The following is a 20,060-nucleotide window of genomic DNA, read 5'->3' as shown; positions in this document are numbered from 1 at the left end:
GCCTGGAAAGCTGGAGCTCCTGGTTCCAGGGCAGCCCAGGTAACATGGCGCGTAGCTGGACGCACGGATGATTCCTTTACACGGCAGCAGGTTCTCATCGCAGCTCAAGGCAGAAATCCTACATCCTAAAACCCACCCGATCTCGTTAGCAGCGCGTACCTTATACTGGGAAACTTGCAAGGAGACCAGTGTTGAACCACAAAGCGAATACAGGTTTTTTGCTTTTGTCTGTGAAAATGTACAGGGAGCCTGCTCGGGACGGCTTCATACCTCGCCCACCCATACCACCGTGGTCCCCCCGCTCACGCCTGCCACCTCGCACCGTAGTGCATTCTGTCTCCCGTTGATGAGGAACAGTGACTCCCGGGCGGGCGTGAGGAGGTACTGCCCGAACAGCCCGCTGTCCCTCACGATCCTGCGGGGCCCTGCCCAGGCCCGGGCTGGCCCTGTGGGCGCGGGCTCCTTCAGGCCCTTCAGCACACCCGTCTTGCCCGTGGACAGCTCCAGGAACAGCAGGTCTGGCTCTGTCTCGAGTGTGGCGTAGACGTGGTACTGGCCTCCCTGGGTGAAGGAGCGCTGGAAGGCCACATCTGAGACACCCGGGCTCACTTTCAGGTCGTAGAGGGTCTGGATCTCCCCCCGCAGTGAGATCTCCTGCACGTGCAGCTGGGGGCTGCCCGGGGCGGCGCTGACTACAAAGCGCCCATCCGGGGATGTGTGAGGGGTGCCAGTGACCTGGCCGTTGGGTCCGACCACCGCGTCTGTGACGCTGTCGATCAGCAGCTGCGGGGGGGCTTCAGAAGAGCTGTCCTGCCGGCACTGGACAAAGAAGTAGCCGCCCAGGTGGGTGTGGGCCATGGCCTGTGGCAGGCAGCCGTGGCTCTGCAGCTTGATGGTCTTGAGGGGCATCAGTGTTTCCAGGTCGACTTTGTGGATGGCAGGGTCAGACTTGTTGAAGATGAAGCCGAACCTGGGAGGGGATGAAGACTGAGGTCAGAAGGTGGGAGGGTTAAGGGATCTGTCATTTGTCTTAAACGATGGCATCCTTTCTTGTGTCCTCTATCCTTTGCTGATCTAACAGCCTGTTAATAAGATCTCCTATTTTGCAGGAGATGGTTTCATAAGTGATCCATCTATGATCTCAAACCAAGTGCAGTTGAGTTACAGAATGTTCCTGGATTTATGCTCTTATAACATGCACACATCTTTAGAAATGGTGAAGGAGTGGAACTATGCCTTCAGCAGCTCCTCCCTCTGGGGTGTCTTTGATTGGGCTTCCCAGAGACCTTGTGCCAGCTGCGAAGTGGTGGGCCCGTGGCTGGAGGGCAAGGACAAGAGGTGTCTGCCCTGACTCTGCCTGCTATGAGGACAGGACAGGTGAGTCTATTTCTAAGTGGTTTTGTGGACTAACAGGTGAGTCAGAACCTGGGGATGCAGATACAAGAGAACAGGGACAGATGTCTTATCCACGCTCCCTGACCCTCGGAGGGGACCGTGAGGGCAGCCTCTCCCTTGGCTACACTGACAACGTTGGTCAGACGAACCCTGGGCTGGGGATGAGGACAGCTTTTACCTTTACAGCCAGATGGCCTGGCGCTCCCGTGGTGCCTGCTAGCTGCAGAGCCTGGGGCAAGCTGCTGAACCCCTCTGAACCTCTGCAAACTGAAGAAGGCAGTTCCTTCTGACGGCATTGGGAGGATTAAATCTTAGAGTGTGGGTGCTTTACTGGAAGAGGTCAGAGGTGGTGGTTGCTGCATCTGGACTTGGTGAAATTCCTCTTTGGAGGCTGGCTGTGAGCTGCAAAAGGGTCTGACTCCAGGCAGGATTCACCCTGAGCATGAGAGTCTGCCTAAACCCCTTGCTTGCAGAGGCCTTTGGGTGTTGTGTACACCTACCAGAGTAGAGAAAAATGTCTTCCACAATTTTATGCCTCAGAAACGGAAAATGCCCATGTGATGGCATCTTTAAAGCATCCTTAAAGAGCTAGAGCATGGGAAGAGCAGGAAAGAAAACCCCAGGCATGTAGGAAGCTGTCATGTAAAAGTCACACACAGGCTCTGCAGCACCTGAGTTTGCATGACTCCTGTCTGAATTCAGCTTCTTTAAGGTGGTTTACCATTTACAACCATCTTAGAGGCTCTTCCCCAGGTATTCTCTGGAGTGAGGTGGGAAGGTCAGAAAGCTGTTATTTTTTCCCTTGGGCAAGGATATAAATGGGTGAGCCTTACTTTTACAAGTTCAGCTTCAGCTTGCAAAAATGAGTCATTTCTTCCTGGAAAAAGGTGCTTGATGTCAGAGTAAAGGAAGGCATAAACACTGCCACAAGACATTTGGGTCTTGATGACTTTATAAAAGGGCACGCTCAGCCTTCTGGCAGTGGTGCCTTGACTAAGTGTCAAGGTTCTCTGAAAGGAAGAGGGAAGGGCAGTGGCCAGGCTGGGATGAGGCTTGCAGTTGAGGCCACGGCTGTTATTACTAAGCTGTTCTTTTGGATGGTGGCAAAGCAGGCTCCCAGGAGGCCCATAGTTATGTGGGCCCCCTGCATAACTGTTCTGGGGCCTCCAAGAGGAGCCACAGGTTGTGGTTATTAGAGAATGAGGCCAAAGGGGGCACCGAAAGGAGACCCAGCTTAAAAAAAAATTTTTTTTAATGTGTTTTTAATTGGAGGATAATTGCTTTACACTGTTGTGTTAGTTTCTGATGTACAATACATGAATCAGCTATCAGTATATACATCCCCTCCCTCTTGATCCTCCCTAGCCCTTCCCCACGCCCCTCTAGGTAATGTCATCACAGAGCACCAGGCTGAGCTCCTTGGGTAACACAACAACTTCCCACTATCTATCTTAGATACCTAAGCTTTCTATTTTACATGTGGTAATGTGTATATTTCAATGCCACTCTCTCAATTCATCCCCCACCTCCTTCCCCTTCTGTGGGAGACGCCCATTTAGTCTGACTCCGCCAGTTCCTGACTGTGTGACTTTGGTCAGTGTCTTCAGTTCTCTGAGCCTAAGTTTCCTCATCCATAAAACAGGTTGGAGGACTACCTTTGCTAGGTTTTTTTTTTGTTTAACGTATAGCAAGGAGAGTGTACACAATTAACCATAGTTGCTTCCTTCTTTACTGTCCTCACCCAAGGATAAGACTTCCTGACCTCACTGGCTCCCTGAAAGCATTAGGAGCTGGGTGCCTTTCTTAACTTTAACAATTAAGACAGGGATGGGGCTGTTTCTCTGTTCCTTCCTGATGTGGTCCAAAGAAGGAGTTGGGGAGAAAGAGAAGGGAGCAGGGCCTCCCTGGTGCAAAGCTGCCCCATAGAGGGCTGAGCTGGGTCATGGAGTAGCTTAGGGCTTGTGGGTCAGTCTCACCTGATGTGGTTGATGATGAGGTTTGTTGGGGGAATGAAGAAGTCGTCCACTCCGGCAAAGGGTGTGCGGATGAGGCGTTGGCCCTGGCCAGTGCTGGCCTCTGTGATCACCTATAACATAGAATGGAAGTCCTTGTGAGGGTCCATCCAAGTGCAGGTGGAGTGGGCGGTGGAAACTTACAGACCCAGGCACATGCGGGTAGTGATCTTCTTTTTGTCTGGGAAAAGGGGGAGAGGTGTTTTAAGTAGTGAAATATGCAATGGTGGAGTTGACTGGTTCTGTATTTTCCCTTGACACCAGGTGCCTAGGTCGCTGTGTTGAGAGTCTCCACCATATGCTGCTTGCAGAGGTGCTCTCTGAGCACTGTGAGTCCATAATTTAATAGAGAAAACAGGCATCTTTCAGAGATGCTGGCTGTGTCACTTAGAGTCGCTGATTAGGATGCAGGGGAGGGTTCCACTTTTACAAATGGGACTTGCTGTGAGCAATGAAGAATTAGGCCTTGTGTTTTGTACAAATTGGTAGTGACAGAGCATGGCTGTCTCTATTTCCTGGGAGGAGCAACTTTATCCCCTGTGGACTTGGCAGGAGGCAACTTGAGCAGTTCCTTGGTGTGTGTCCCTGCTGTGTCTGTGTAAGGGAAGGGTACCCTGGCAGTGCCAGACAGAGCTGAGTGATGTCTGGGGTTAGATGGGATGGAGGCCCTGCTGGAGAGCCCCCTGCGGTCAGGCTGGGCTTTTGGCCACCAGCTGCTGAGACCTTGGCATAGGCAGGCTGGAAACACTGCGCCAGACAGCCTGTGTCTTCCTGCCCTCTGCCTGTGCTCATCCGCCTCCAAGTTCTAGGCGATTCCCATACAGGTGGTAGACCTGCGGCCAGATGAGGGGCTTGGCCAACCTGTGGGCCGTTTTGGCTGGAGGACCCAAAGGACAAGCCCAGACCCTCTTAGCAGGACAGAAGGCAGATGCTAGACTCTGACCAGGGAGGGGAGACACATTTTCTGATTTTTATATTGTGACCAGGTATACAGACGGAAGGATTCAGATTTTTGCAGCCTGGGGCTGAGGACAGTCTGTGATGGGGCTTTGTGACTCACAGGGCTTAGAGCTCTGGACGCTTTAACCTTTTAAGAGTGGGACTGCCTCTGGCTCTTACTTTAATGACAAGACAAACAGCACCTGCCCTGCCTCCTCCGGCAGGTTTGAGGCTGGGGATTTGGGGATGGTGCTTCCCTCTAGGGGTCAACAGGCAGAATGCCGGATTAGAAAGATGTAGGCTGGGAATTTTAGCTTTAGGGCAGCTCTTAAGTTCTAAAGTTAGGTTATTTTCCTGTAATTAAAAAAAAAAAAAAGAGCCAGAATGACATTTCCATGCCAAGTCCATGGGAAAAAACTTAGAACTAGACATTAAGAAAATATCAGTATTAGGTCAACTTACTTAAAAAAAAAAAAGACTTAGAAAGCAAACTTATCGTTGCCCCGGGGGACAGCTAGGGAGTTTGGGATGGTCATGTTCACACTGCTACATTTAACATGGATAACCAACGAGGACCTACTATACAGCACATGGAACTCTTCTGTTTATGTGCCAGCCTGGATGGGAGGGGGATTTGGGGGAGAATGGATACATGTACACATATGGCTGAGTCCCTTTGCTATTCACCTGAAACTAACACAACATTGTTAATTGGCTATACCCCAATACAAAATAAAAACTTTGAAAAAAAGAAAAAAAATCAGTATTAGGAAACTGGATCTTAGAATGTCCAGGTGAAAATGCTGGAGAATTCCAAGAAACCATGCAATCATTGCTTGATATCAGGTCTGTCATTTTAGCTTATAATAGAGATGGAAAATTACAGGCTGTCAGCGGTCAGTGTCATTCATGCTTCATCACCCTAACACCCTGTATTCAGAGGTTACTTCTTCAAAACCCAGTATCATGAGCCATTGAACTGATATGGGCTGCTGCTGCTGCTGCTAAGTCGCTTCAGTCGTGTCCGACTCTCTGCGACCCCAGAGACGGCAGTCCACCAGGCTCCCCCGTCCCTGGGATTCTCCAGGCGAGAACACTGGAGTGGGTTGCCATTGCCTTCTCCATGATATGGGCTAGTCAACCTCATTTCTCCAGTGAGTCCTGATTTCCTTCTTGGCCTGTGTCCCAACACATAGCTGGGCATGTTGGTGACTAAAAGATAGCTTTTGAGCCTCTCAAATTTGCTGGATCTATGAGCTTGGTTGGAGATGCAGGCAGGTGGCTGGATATCGGGAGATGTCAGTTGGTAGCATGGGGTGGGGAAGGCTGAGCATCTGCTCCAGAAGGGTGGATGAAGCCAGCTAAGAGGTGATAGTTGGGGAAGAGCAGGGAGCCAAGGTATTGATGCAGCTAAAAACTGGACCTGGGAGTGGTGGACAAGAGCATGATGGGCAAAATTTGCAACATCCCAAAGGTTTAAACACTGGCTCCTGGGGGAGGGCCTTGGTGGAACAAGCCTCATTTACAGAACCACTTTCATTTTGTCATAGCAAAGTTTGTTTAACCAGTCCCTTAGTGTTAGATATTTAGAAACCTTAGGATAGTATTTTGAATGTTTTGCAAATGTAAATAATGCTGTAACACATAGTGCTGTAACTAAATCTTTGTGCCCATCCTTGACCATGGCCTCTGGATAAGTTCTGAGGGATCACGTTGCTGGATTGAGGCCTTTGGTTCACATGTCTAAATTGCTCATCACAAAGGCTCTGCCTTTTGTCATTTCCAAGAGCAGTTTTTGCAAGCAGTGGTTTCCTGAACACTAGTCCACAATGATGAGGTAGGTTTATTCAGTTTATTTCATTTTCCTGTCAGAGTGCATTTCTCAGACTTCCTAATTATGGTGATGGTGGGCATCATGGTCTAATTCTTGATATTAATTAAAATGCTCTTAGTGTTTTGTCATTTAGGCAAAATTTGCTCTTGGTTTCTGGGAAACAGTCTTCATTATGTTTATGTCTTCTATTCCTATTTTTAGTTTTTTTTTTTCAAATTAAGAATGTCTGTTGTATTTAGTTAAATGACTTTCCAGCATTCATTGAAAATATTATAGTTTATTCTGTTTTAATTTGTGGTATGAGTAATATTGACTGATTTCCTAAGAGTGAACCATTATTCCATCCTGGGAATTTGTTCCCTGCTCAAGCAGTTAGATGCATTGTTGGACTCTAGTTTTAATACCATGTTGAATTGTGCTTCTGTATTTGTGAGATTAGTTGATAGTTTTATTTTTTAATACTAAGGAGCTGTACACTTCCCCCACATGGTCTGAGATAATTCAAATGATACTAAAACTATCTGCATTTGAAAGGTTTGCTATAACTTGGCTGTACCCAAAAGCTCCTCTTCTGCTCAGTTCCAATTATTAATACTACGTTCAGCCTCCCTCACAGAGGTAACGGTAGCACTGAATACAAGTGGTCTGAGAAATAAGATTAAATGATCAACTTTAGGTTTTCATAAATGATAAGATTATGGTCCCCAAAGCATTTGCCTTACCAATTTCATATGCTTCATTTATCAGTTATTACATTTTAAGCAACTATCACTAAAATGTATTTGTTTCTAGGATCAATAGTAATTTATTAATTAGCCAACTTCATGCTGAGAAGGATTGGGGGCAGGAAGAGAAGGGGACGACAGAGAATGAGATGGCTGGATGGCATCACCGACTCGATGGACATGAGTTTGAGTGAACTCTGGGAGTTGGTGATGGACAGGGAGGCCTGGTGTGCTGTGATTCATGGGGTCGCAAAGAGTCGGACACGACTGAGCGACTGAACTGAACTGAACTGAATGTATTTTAATATGTTTTGAAAAATCTCCACTCATGACTTGCCTTTTTCTGAATACATACGTCTGAGTGTTCTTGCCTAGGTATTAATCTAATTATTAAACAATGCATCAGAAACTTGGCTGTACATTTTTCTACGGTAGTTCTTTAATCTTTAAAAGAAAAAACACCTCTTCTCTGGTAATTGTTCAACTTCAGGTTTTCCTTTTCTTAGGTCAGTTTTTTAATTATTTATTTTATTAAAGTATAGTTGATTTATGTTAATTTCTGCTGTACAGCACAGAGACTCAGTTATACATATAATATTTATATAAATATAAAAAAGAATTATGTGTGTATATATATATCTTTTCTGTTAAGGTTTTTTCCCAGGACATTGACTATAAGTTCCCTGTGCCATACAGTGGAACCTTGTTGTCCATCCATTCTATATGTAATAATTTGCACCTGCTAACCCCAAGTCTGGAGAAGGCAATGGCACCCCACTCCAGTGCTCTTGCCTGGAAAATCCCATGGACAGAGGAGCCTGGTAGGCTGCAGTCCATGGGGTCGCTAAGAGTCTGACACAACTGAGCGACTTCACTTTCACTTTTCACTTTCATGCTTTGGAGAAGAAAATGGCAACCCACTCCAGTGTTCTTGCCTGGAGAATCCCAGGGACCGGGGAACCTGGTGGGCTGCTGTCTATGGGGTCGCACAGAGTCGGGCATGACTGAAGCGACTCAGCAGCAGCAGCAGCAGCAGTAGCCCCAAGTCTCTTTCTGATTCACAGAGAGGTTCATTTGTGTCATTGTTTAGAGTCCACATATAAGTGATGTCATATGATACTTTCTCTCTCTGACCAGATCAGTTTATTTTTTCCTGCATTCTGCAATCATCTGTTTTTTCTAGGTTTTAAAATTTGCCACCTCAGAGTTGCAGTATACTATTTTACAATTATTTTCATCTTCCTTCATCTGTAGTAATCTCTCTTCGCATTCTTCATTTTATGTTTTTTTCTTTTATCAGGTTTATGAAGGATTTATTGTTTTGTTTTTTATTTCTACTAATTTTGGTCTTTTAAATAATTCCTTCCTGCCAGTTACTTTGTTCTTTTTCTAATTTCTTAATATAAATATATTCTCTGCAGGTTTTAAGACACAAATATTCCCTTGTGTGTGGTTTTCTATCCTGTAGGTTTTGATGAGAAGGAGTCTCTTTTTCATTGCTTTCAGACACTTTGTAATTTCTCATTTTAATTTCTTTGCTCCAGTAACAATCTAGGAGTGTTTCCTTATTAGGTAGGTCACATTTTGATTATTTCTAATTATCAGATAAGGTAGCCTATAATACTGACTTTTGCAAAATTTGTTAAAATTTTGTGATTACTGATACATGTATATGTGGATATGTGAAAAAATTCTATTTGGCAGAGGAAAGGTTTTCTATATATTTATGAAACTGAGTTCCTTATTCATATTATTCACTTTCCCATGTCATTATATTGTCTACTTAGTATGTACAATTTAAGTGCATTTTAAATCAAGTTCTCGTATTTTTAATCACTCTTGTGTCATGTATTTAGTTGTTTGCTATCTGCTGGCTGTTGGCCTTCACATGATGTCTCTCCTTATGCTATTTAGTGCTTGTAACTATTTTTTTGGGCTCCAAAATCACTGTGGATGCTGATTGCAGCCATGAAATTAAAAGACGCTTACTCCTTGGAAGGAAAGTTATGACTAACCTAGATAGCATATTAAAAAGCAGAGACATTACTTTGACAACCAAGGTCAAGGCTATGGTTTTTCCAGTGGTCATGTATAGATGTGAGAGTTGGACTGTGAAGAAAGCTGATCGCCGAAGAATTGATGCTTTTGAACTGTGGTGCTGGAGAAGACTCTTGAGAGTCCCTTGGACTGCAAGGAGATCCAACCAGTCCATTCTAAAGGAGATCAATCCTGGGTGTTCATTGGAAGGACTGATGCTAAAACTAAAACTGCAATACTTTGGCCACCTCATGCGACGAGTTGACTCACTGGAAAAGATTCTGATGCTGGGAGGGATTGGGGGCGGGAGGAGAAGGGGACGACAGAGAATGAGATGGCTGGATGGCATCACCGACTCGATGGACATGAGTTTGAGTGAACTCTGGGAGTTGGTGATGGACAGGGAAGCCTGGCGTGCTGTGATTCATGGGGTAGCAAAGAGTCGGACACGACTGAGCGACTGAACTGGACTGAACTGAACTGAACCTTAAATTTGACCTTGTCTGATATTAATATTACACTCAAACATATTTTCATCCACTGATCGTCACTTTATATGCCTTTTGTAAACAAATTATAGCTAGTTTTCTCTCCCTCTCTTCCTTCCAAACCCAATCTCATCATCTCTGCTTTTAATAGGAGAAATCAGTTTGCCACATTTGGAATAATTTGATAGTTAACCATCTCAACTATTAATTTCAAAGAGCATTTTCTATATCCTCTCTCATCCCCATAAGATGACATGTTGGAATATTTTTACTCCCTCTCTTTCCTCTACCCCCTATCTTTACTTCCACTGAAATAATTTACCATCTTTAGAGTCTGGTATCGGAATATCTCTTTCAGTTTATCTCTCCTAATTCAAATGCCTTTATTTAGCACTTACTATACATTAGCCTCTCCTCATCCATCTTGTTTCAATTTTGGACCTTGCTCTCTAGATTTGAAAGTGAAGAGGAACTCAAAAGCCTCTTGATGAAAGTGAAAGAGGAGAGTGAAAAGGTTGGCTTGAAGCTCAACATTCAGAAAACAAAGATCATGGCATCTGGTCCCATCACTTCATGGGAAATAGATGGAAAAACAGTGGAAACAGTGTCAGACTTTATTTTTTTGGGCTCCAAAATCACTGCAGATGCTGATTACAGCCATGAAATTAAAAGATGCTTGCTCCTTGGAAGGAAAGTTATGACCAACCTTGATAGTATATTAAAAAGCAGAGACATTACTTTGCCAACCAAGGTCCGTCTAGTCAAGGCTATGGTTTTTCCCGTGGTCATGTATGGATGTGAGAGTTGGACTGTGAAGAAAGCTGATCGCCGAAGAATCGATGCTTTTGAACTGTGGTGTTGGAGAAGACTCTTGAGAGTCCCTTATACTGCAAGGAGATCCAACCAGTCCATTCTAAAGGAGATCAATCCTGGGTGTTCATTGGAGGGACTGATGCTAAAGCTGAAACTGCAATACTTTGGCCACCTCATGCGACGAGTTGACTCACTGGAAAAGACTCTGATGCTGGGAAAGGTTGGGGGCGGGAGGAGAAGGGGACGACAGAGAATGAGATGGCTGGATGGCATCACCGACTCTGTGGACATGAGTTTGAGTGTACTCCGGGAGTTGGTGATGGACAGGGAGGCCTGGCGTGCTGTAATTCATGGGGTCGCGGAGAGTCGGACACGACTGAGCGACTGAACTGAACTGAACTGAACTTCTTTATCTTCCTCCATCTCGATGTCTCTGATCTGGCTCACCTGCTATTTTTCTGCTATCTTTGGTGATATGCTCTCTGAATTCTTGCATATGCTTAGGTCTTTCTTTTGTCCTGAGAGGTCAATGATACCTTGGATATCAACCCTTTTCTTTTAGTAGCATGTGGACACAATGCCACAGTCTTTACTGTTGCAGGTGAGAAATCTGATTGTTCTTCTATAGGTGACTACTTGTTCTTTCTGCCTTGAAATATTTTTTCTTTATTCTTAGAAGTCCAGAGTTTTACCAGGAAGAGCAGAGATGTCTTCTTTCTCATCATGTTAACCTGGATCACTTTCAATATACAAGATGTACTTTTTTTAAATTGGAAATTTTATTCCAAATTTAATGTTTGACTCCATTCCAACTATTACTTTTTCTAAACTTCTTTTGACTTTGAAATGTCTTTTGAGACTTCCTATCTTAATCTGGTATTTGTTCTGTGATCTGAGGATTTTCTTGCTCTTTATCTTTCAGGCTACTAATTTGAGTCTCAGTAGAAACCATGCATTTTTCAACTCATCTCCTGCAGTTTTAAATTAGGTAATCATTTTTGTTAATTTTTAGCTCTAGAAAAGTATTTTCTGGTGGCCCCTCCCTTTGAATTTCCTTACCTGTTTTCTTAGGGCTGCCAGAGAAACCAGTTTTCTGAGCTTATATTCTGTTCTGAGTGACCTTATTCTGACTCCTAGGTCCTCTAATGAATTATTGCTATTTGTCATCAGCTCACTGGGGCCCAGGATGTGTTGATGGTATCCACTGAGGGCCAGTAGTCTTGGTGTGTAGGAGATGAAGTAGTATCCTTCCCCTGGCCCAGGAGGGTGGCCAATCCCTAGGAGGAAGCTTCTGTAGACTGGGTGTCCCTTGGCCTCTTACCAGTCTTGGGAAAAAGGTGAACTTGGCTCCATCTGCAGCCCTTTTCAACTGGGGTTCTGGGAGAGAATAAATCCTAATATCCTGAGGAATCCATTGTATATGCTGAGTTAACTTCTGGGCATCTAGAATGGTTCTATGTACCATCATTGTGAAAATTGAGGGAACAGGTATTTAAATCACCTTCTGTAGGGAAACAGAGAAGGAAATGGCAACCCACTCCAGTATTCTTGCCTGGAGAATCCCATGGACAGAGGAGCCTGGTGGGCTACAGTCCACGGGGTTGCAAAGAGTCGGACATGACTGAGCGACTTCACTTTCACTTTTCACTTTCTGTAGGGCTTAATCCTCTCATGTACCTCGGTGAAAAAGACTGAGCCAGACACACTCAACACAGGTTGGTGTTGACCTTCCCTGACTGGTGGAAGAAGGGATCCCACAGTTGTGCTGGGCCCAAGCTCTTCCCAAGGGGGAGTCAGTACAGTGCAGCAGCAGAACTGCAAGGCTGAACATATACCCAGGTTAGAGCAGGGGCCAATTACTGAACCTTCCTGTGCCCCAGCACCCCATGAGCACTCAGTAATGTGCTTTCATTTATGAACATAATTACTACTGCTTTTCCTTCTTTTCCTTTTCTTTTCCTTCTGCTTCCTTACTGTCTGGTGCCTGCTTTGGCAGTTTTCTCCAGCCTGTGCAGCCCAAGGTGGAGAAAACCCTAGCTCCCTTTGGAGTCCAGAGGTTCATTCCTGCTTGGCCCCAGGAGCTCCTGGCTGAGAAGAGACAAGTGTTTGGGGGCTGGGCTAGGTGGGGCCCAAGAGCCACCTTCTAGTTGTCATGACATCAGAATCCCATCCACCATCAGTGTTGCTGTCTTTAGCAGCAGGCCTGGTGGAAGATACCCTGCTAATTGCCTGTAAGGGGCATGGTCCTGAGGATGTCCTACTCTCTTTCATAGACATACTTTGGGTAAATGTAATTAGCTGGGGAGAGAGTCCCTTCTTGCAGGTGGGTGTTGTCCTCCATGTACCCAACATACCTGGAGGCTTGGTTGGGACTTGTGCACATTCCCCCAGCTCAGGACCCACACTTGGTCATGTGATTTGTCATAGGACAGCTTAGCCGGCAGAGGATCAACACCTATGGACTGAAAAAAAAAAAAAAAAGTAGCGACAAGTTGATCATTGTCGTTGCAGAAAGTGATTCTTTTCTAAGCCACTCTATCCAGCCTAGCAGCCTGGATAATAAGCCCATTTGGGAACCCAGGGCAGAAACCTTTGTGGGTTTGTCTTCAGAGGCATAAAATTTGTTGTTAGTAATGTTTTCCTTTCTTGCAAGTTTTACTTAAAGAAGACCCATACCATCTTGGCAAAAACATAAACACAGGATTTTCTTTTTTCCAGTTTTCCACTCACCAGTCAGCTTCAGGACCCTCCCATCACTTCTCCTGTAAGCCTTGGAGGCCTCCTGAACTCTGAGCATCCTTCCCAAGGTCTTCCACCTGCATCATCTGAGACTGACTTGGAAAGCTTCCATTATCACATGTCCTTTAACTTTGCGCAGCCTGTCTTGTATATCACCCACCTGGAACCTCCGGGACTTGTACTTTAGCATCGGGTGAGTCATTTTCTACTGCTGTAATTGAAACTCTGTTATTTTCTGAAAATAGAGCTTCCTCAGTCACCTGGAGACTGTTTTATACTTAATATAGTTTCTAAGTTCCAAAACACTGTTTGTGATGCTGCTGTGACCCCTGTTCTTTTTGGCACTGACCTAGCCACTCTCTTTGTCCACTAAAGATACCTAGTTTGGTGCCTTCATTCAAAGCCCTGCTTTCTTAGTTCCTTCTTGGTTTCAGTGATCTTTTTCTCTTCTCTACTGCAGCCACTGTAACTTATTCCTTGTCAACAAATTTCTGAAACTTCAATTTTAATCCACCATATTCTAGCCTTTCTAATCTAGTCAGGGGGCATCTTTGTCCCCACTGGTTAAAACTTTTCTCAAGAAATGTCTATGGAATCCCTGAAACCATTTAATTGTCTTTACCACTCCGTTGAACTGTTAATAGAGCTTAATGTCAAATTCAGAGATCACCTTTTGATACTCCTCTAACTTGAATTTTCAGCATGGTTAACCATTCCCTTCTGGAAATATTTTCTTTCCTCAGCCTCCCACTGCCCTGGCTTCCCTTCCTCATCCTGACTTCTGAATGTTGGCATGTTCTACGTCTTCATCTTTGACCTTCTCTCTACCTACCTCCTTGCCCTGGATGAGCTCCTTTAGCACATGGCTTCAAATAACCCACTGTACTCTAGAATTCATTCCTCTGTTGATGACCACAACTTTCTACAAACCCAAATTCTTGATTTTGCCCATCCCCATTGACATCTATTTCTTCTCCAGTCACCCCCATCTTTGCAGTCTACTTTAACTTTCTTGCTCAGATTAAAACCCACTCTACCCTGAAGTCCTAAGTAGGGTTGTTTCTATTTTCCTACCTTCATATACCCCAGGTCCATTGTTCATGCTTCCAGCTGTTCCTCATTGTTCCTCTCTTCTGCCAGCTTCCTAGTCCTTTCCCTTCATTTACCAAAGGCTTCAGGATCCAGCGGCCTTCTGCTCCCCAGAGCTTCTTAACTCACCAGTCATGATACCATCCTCACTCTCTCTAGATTCTTGTACTTTTTCTCTCTTTTAAAAACCCTCTTGATTACACATGCTCTTCTAGCTATCTTATTTGTCCACCCCCTTCACAAACCCTTTTCAGTGGGTGACAGCCATATAAAGTCTCTACAATGCTATATGGAAGGTTTGCCATTTAGAGAAAAATGACTAGGCATTTCAAGATACAGCTTATAAGACTGAAAATAATATAAAAAGATAAGAAAGTTATGTGCATATAATTATATATATGTGTGTATTTTTATGGAATTAAGCAGAAATTCTAAAGTGAAAAAATGCAAACCCTGAAATTAAGATCTCAATAAATAGATTTTGTTAAATATAACAAAAACCTCAGACAGGGTGGAAGACAGGACTGGTAAGGTGAAAGACAACTGAGGCATATACCCAAACTGAACTACAAAGAGACAAAAAAGGAGGGAAAATATGAAAAGAGTGAAAGAGAGGTGTGGGACACAATGGAAAAGTCTAATTTTTTTTCTTTCAGAGTTCTCAAAGAAGAGGTGAGAAAGAATCTTCCAATCTGATGAAAAATATTAAAGACCAAAGAAAGAGAAAATCTAGAAAGCAGCCAGAGAGAAAAAAAGGGATACGTCATCTTCAAAAGAGAGACAGTAAAACTTGACCGTTGACCTGTTAACAAAACCAGTGGAAGATAATGAAATGGCATCTTAAAGTCGAAAGAATGTAACTGCCATGCAACATTCTATATCCAGTGAAAACATCCTTTACAAATAAAGGGAAAATTTTCAAACAAATAAGAACTATGAGAATCTGTTGTCAGCAGACCTGCACTAAAGAAACCTGCTCAGTCAGAATGAAATTGATCTCAGACAGGACACGGTATTTCAGGAAAGAAAACAGAGCAATGAGAAAGGTAAATATATGTGTGAATATAAATGACAGTAATAGTCATGTTTTGCAGGGTTAAATTATATGTAGAAATAAATTCATTCCTACTATAGTGCCAAAGGTAGGACGGGGGTTAGATGAGTTAGCGTGTTCTAAGGCTCTCTTTTGGGCTCCAAAATCACTGCAGATGCTGATTGTAGCCATGAAATTAAAAGACACTTACTCCTTGGAAGGAAAGTTATGACCAACCTAGACAGCATATTAAAAAGCAGAGACATTACTTTGCCAACCAAGGTCCATCTAGTCAAGGCTATGGTTTTTCCCGTGGTCATGTATGGATGTGAGAGTTGGACTGTGAAGAAAACTGATCGCCGAAGAATTGATGCTTTTGAACTGTGGTGTTGGAGAAGACTCTTGAGAGTCCCTTGGACTTCAAGGAGATCCAACCAATCCATTCTAAAGGAGATCAATCCTGGGTGTTCATTGGGGGGACTGATGCTAAAGCTGAAACTCTTAATACTTTGGCCACCTCATGCGACGAGTTGACTCACTGGAAAAGAGTCTGATGCTGGAAGGAGTTGGGGGCAGGAGGAGACGGGGACGACAGAGAATGAGATGGCTGGATGGCATCACCAGCTCGATGGACATGAGTTTGGGTGAACTCCGGGAGTTGGTGATGGACAGGGAGGCCTGGCGTGCTGTGACTCATGGGGTTGCAAAGAGTCGGACACGACTGAGCAACTGAACTGAACTGAAGGTTCTCTCATTATTAGGCAATGAAAGTGAAAGTTGCTCAGTCATGTCCGAATACAGGAGTGGGTGGCCTTCCCGTCTCCAGGGGATCTTCCCGACCCAGGGGTTGAACCTAGGTCTTCCTCATTGCAGGCAGATTCTTTACCAGCTGAGCTATCAGGGAAGCCCATTATTACTCAAATGAAGTAATAACTTGTATGAGACTGTACTGAGGCAAAGAATGTCTTATAATCTCTAGGGTGGTTATAATAATAGCAATGATCAAAGAATGCATGGACAACAAGTTACTAGAGGGAGAAATAGAATAATAAAAGTGTTTGACTAATCCAGAAAAAAGCAAGAAAGGAGAAAAAAACAAACAGGTAGGTCAAATAAAAAACAGAAAGATGGTAGGCATAACCATATACTTAAATATACAGGGATCAAATAATTGAGTAAAGACCAAGATTATTAAACTAGATAAAAGCCAAAATCCAAATACATTAGCTTTATAAAAGATCACCTTTTAAATACATGACATAGATTGAAAGTGAAAGAATGGAAAAATTATACCATGGTAACACTAATCAAAGTAAATCTGATTTAGCTACACTGTTAGACAAAAATAGACTTTCAGGCAAGAAGCTTTACCAGAGATAAATAGGGATATTTTGAAAGAAGTCTTCCACTCAGGAAGATATTACAATTTTAAAGCAAAGCAAAAATGGATGGAACTTGATAAATTTACAATCATAGGGGGAGATTTCAACATACTTCTCAGCAGCTAGTTGACTAAGTAAACAAAAGTCACTTAGAATATTTGAATAATAGAATGATCCAACTTGACACACACACAGACACACACACACACTGCTGCTGCTGCTAAGTCACTTCAGTCATGTCCGACTCTGTGTGACCCCATAGATGGAAGCCCACCAGGCTCCCCCGTCCCTGGGATTCTCTAGGCAAGAACACTGGAGTGGGTTGCCATTTCCTTCTCCAATGTGTGAAAGTGAAAAGGGAAAGTGAAGTCGCTCCGTCGTGTCCGACCCTTCGCGACCCCACGGACTGCAGCCTACCAGGCTCCTCCATCCATGGGATTTTCTAGGCAAGAGTACTGAAGTGGCTTGCCATTGCCTTCTCCGATACATAGAGCATTTGCCAAAGTAGATTAGCTTGATTATAAAGCAAGCTTCAATAGATTTCAAAGGATTGAAATTATTCAGAGTATTTTCTCTGACCAGGTAAATCAATAACAAAAAGATAGCTAGAAAATCTCCTGTCATATTTGCCAGAAGAAACCACAACCAAAACCATGGTTTTATGTAACTTTCTCCCAACAGTGAGCAACCTGCACAGCTGAGCATTCCTAGAAAAAAAAAATACAACCCTCGTCACTGGTTTGACTTTAAATTTGCCCCCCTCATCCTTAAGTGGACCTTCACCACTGCCCTGTGGTCCTATCACATTTCCCTGGTCAATTTAATGTCACATCCAACTTTTACCTCTTTCCTTAGACTTCCAGCCTTGGTGATAATTTTCCTTCTTATTTCAAAGGCAGCCAGAAGAGAAGGTCACCCAGCTACCACCAACTGTATCACCTATTTGCACCTGTGCCTGAATACTTCCTGTTTCTTCCTGCTCTGATGAGTGAACGTGCTTTTATCTTAGGCTGGTGTGTCTGCTCATATGTCCTGGATTCCACTGCCTACTTCAGTGATGCAGAAGAAAGGGAAGAACTGCAGAAGTTTTCCCCATTAGCATACAAATGCTGGAATGTCATCTAGTCTAAAAGTTTCTTCAACATCCGCTGCCAGCTACCGCCTCATTGGTCTACTTTTACTCACATTATTCACCATCTCTACTCCCTCTGATTCTGACTTGAACTCACCCCGCTCAGGCTCGCCTTCTGCCATTATCGTCCTGTTTGTTCCTGCCGAGGTGATCCACGTGGTACTGAATCCAAGCTTAGTTCTCAGTCTTCATAACATACACATACTTTCAGCAACCTCTGACACCACTGGCCACTAACTCTGCCTTAAGATACTCTGCTCTGGCTTCTGGAAAACCAGCCTCTCTTCATTTTCTTCTTACCTTTTAGGTTACTTCTTCTTGGTCTCCTCTGTTGGCTCTCTCATTCCTGATCTTTAAGTGTTGGAGTACTTCAGGGCTCCAACCGTGACCTCTTCTCTATCTATCCCTCCATGATCTCCTCCAGGTCACTGGACTTAACAAATTCACATGGAGATGATGCCCACATTCGTATCTCCAGCCTAGACCTCTCCTTTGACTCCAGACCTATTTATGCAACCTATTACATGACTTCTTTAAAGATATAGATTATATATATAATAGCAGCTTAAACTTAATCTAAAGCTGAATTACTGATTTCCCCCTGTATCTGCTTCATTCCCTGCCTTGCTCAAAGCCTCTATCAGAGTGCATTACTTTCCTACTGCTGTAGCAACAGGGCCACTAACTTGGTGGCTTAAAACAGCATGAATTTACTCCCCATAATCACAGTTCTTGAGGCCACAAGTCCAAAATTATTTCACTGGCAGGAGAAATACATTTACATGGTAGTGCTCCCTCTAGAAGCTCTAGGGGAGAATGTATTTCCTTGTCTTTTCCAGCTGCCAGAATCCAAAAATTTGCATTCTTTGGCTCATGGCCTTTCCCTCCAATCCTAAAGTCAGTAGTGTAGCAAACCTGCTTTAGTCCTTAAAATGTCTCCTTCTTCTATGTTGTCACATCCTCTCTCTTACGAAGATACTTGTGCTTGCAGGTAGGGCTCACCCAGATAATTACGGATAATTCCCTTTAAATTCCATTTAAAAATCCTTACTTTGAATAAAATCTTTAGAATTTGTATGCAAACACAAAAGACCCTGAATAGTCAAAGCAATCTTAAGGAAAATGGAGCTGGAGGAATCAGGATCCCTGACTTTGGACTATACTGCTGCTGCTGCTAATTGGACTATACTACAAAGCTATAAAACAGCATGCTGCTGGCACAAAAACAGAAATGTAGATGAATGGAACAGGTTAAAAACCCCAATATAAACCCACGCACCTACTGTCGCCTAATCTTTGACAAAAGAAGAACATACAATGGAGAGAAGATGGTCTCTTCAATAAGTGGTGCTGGCAAAACCAGACAGTTACATGTAAAGGAATGAAATTAGAACATTCTTTAACACCATACACAAAAATAAACTCAAAATGGATTACAGACCCAAATGTATGATTGGATATAATGAAACTCCTAGAGGAAAACATAGACAGAATACTCTGACATGAACAGCAGCAAGATCTTTTTTGATCCACCTTCTAGAGTAATGAAAATAAACAAATGGGACCTAATTAAACTCAAAAGCTTTTGCACAGCAAAGGAAACCATGAAAAAATGAAGAGACAACCCACAGAATGGGAGAAAATATTTACAAATAAAGCAACCAAGAAGGGATTAATCTAAAAAAATATACAAAGAGCTCATGCAGCTCAATGTCAAACAAAAGCAACCCCAATCAAAAAATAGGCAGGAGACCTAGACATACATTTCTTCAAAGATGTACAGATGGCCAAGAAGCACATGAAAAAATCAGCATCAGTAATTATTAGACAAATGCAAATGAAAACTACAGTGACGTCTCACATTAGTCAGAATGGCCATCATCAATAAATCTACAAATAATAAACGCTGAAGAGGGTGTGAAGAAAAGGGAATCTTCTTGCACCTTTGGTGGGGATGTAAATTCGTATAATCACTACGGAGAACAATATGGAGGTTCCTTAAAAAAATAAATACAGAACTACCCTATGACCCAGAAATCCCACCCCTGAGCAAATATCTGGAGAAAACAATAATTTGAAAAGATACATACACCCAACCTTCATTGTAGCATTACTTACAATAGCCAGGACACGGAAACAGCCTAAATGTCCAGTATGTATGTATAATGGAGTATTCGTCATAAAAAAGAATGAAATAATGCCATTTGCAGCAACATTGATGGACCTGGAGATTATTATACTAAGTAAGTCAGAGAAAGACAAATATGATATTGCTTATATGTGGAATCTAAAATAATGATGCAACAGAAATAGAAGTCACAGATGTAGAAAACAAACTGTGGTTACCGACGGGGAAAAGAGGGGTGGGGTAAACTGGGAGATTGGGATTTAAGGTAAAATAGATAACTAACAAGAAACTACTGTATAGCACAGGCAACTCTA

At 43.4% G+C, this 20,060-nt stretch overlaps 1 protein-coding gene across 1 annotated transcript in view; it reads right to left on the bottom strand.

Moving 5' to 3' along the window:
* The window catches only part of FSTL4 (follistatin like 4), a 431,430-nt gene that overhangs the window by 574 nt on the left and 410,796 nt on the right, over window positions 1-20,060 (bottom strand). The window contains exons 12-16 of the mRNA XM_088839301.1: window positions 12,594-12,705; window positions 11,936-11,948; window positions 11,441-11,496; window positions 3,372-3,423; window positions 271-970 (exon numbers count right to left, since the gene is read on the bottom strand). Coding sequence (XP_088695427.1) covers window positions 271-970; window positions 3,372-3,423; window positions 11,441-11,496; window positions 11,936-11,948; window positions 12,594-12,705 — 933 coding nt within the window. The remainder of the gene's footprint in view (window positions 1-270; window positions 971-3,371; window positions 3,424-11,440; window positions 11,497-11,935; window positions 11,949-12,593; window positions 12,706-20,060) is intronic.

Source organism: Moschus berezovskii, chromosome 8 (genome assembly GCF_049115385.1).
Source record: "Moschus berezovskii isolate FMDL1 chromosome 8, NW_MosBer_1.0, whole genome shotgun sequence".
NCBI lineage: Eukaryota > Metazoa > Chordata > Mammalia > Artiodactyla > Moschidae > Moschus > Moschus berezovskii.
The sequence above is the reverse complement of the archived record's forward strand: the minus strand, read 5'-3'. Positions and strand labels throughout refer to the sequence as shown.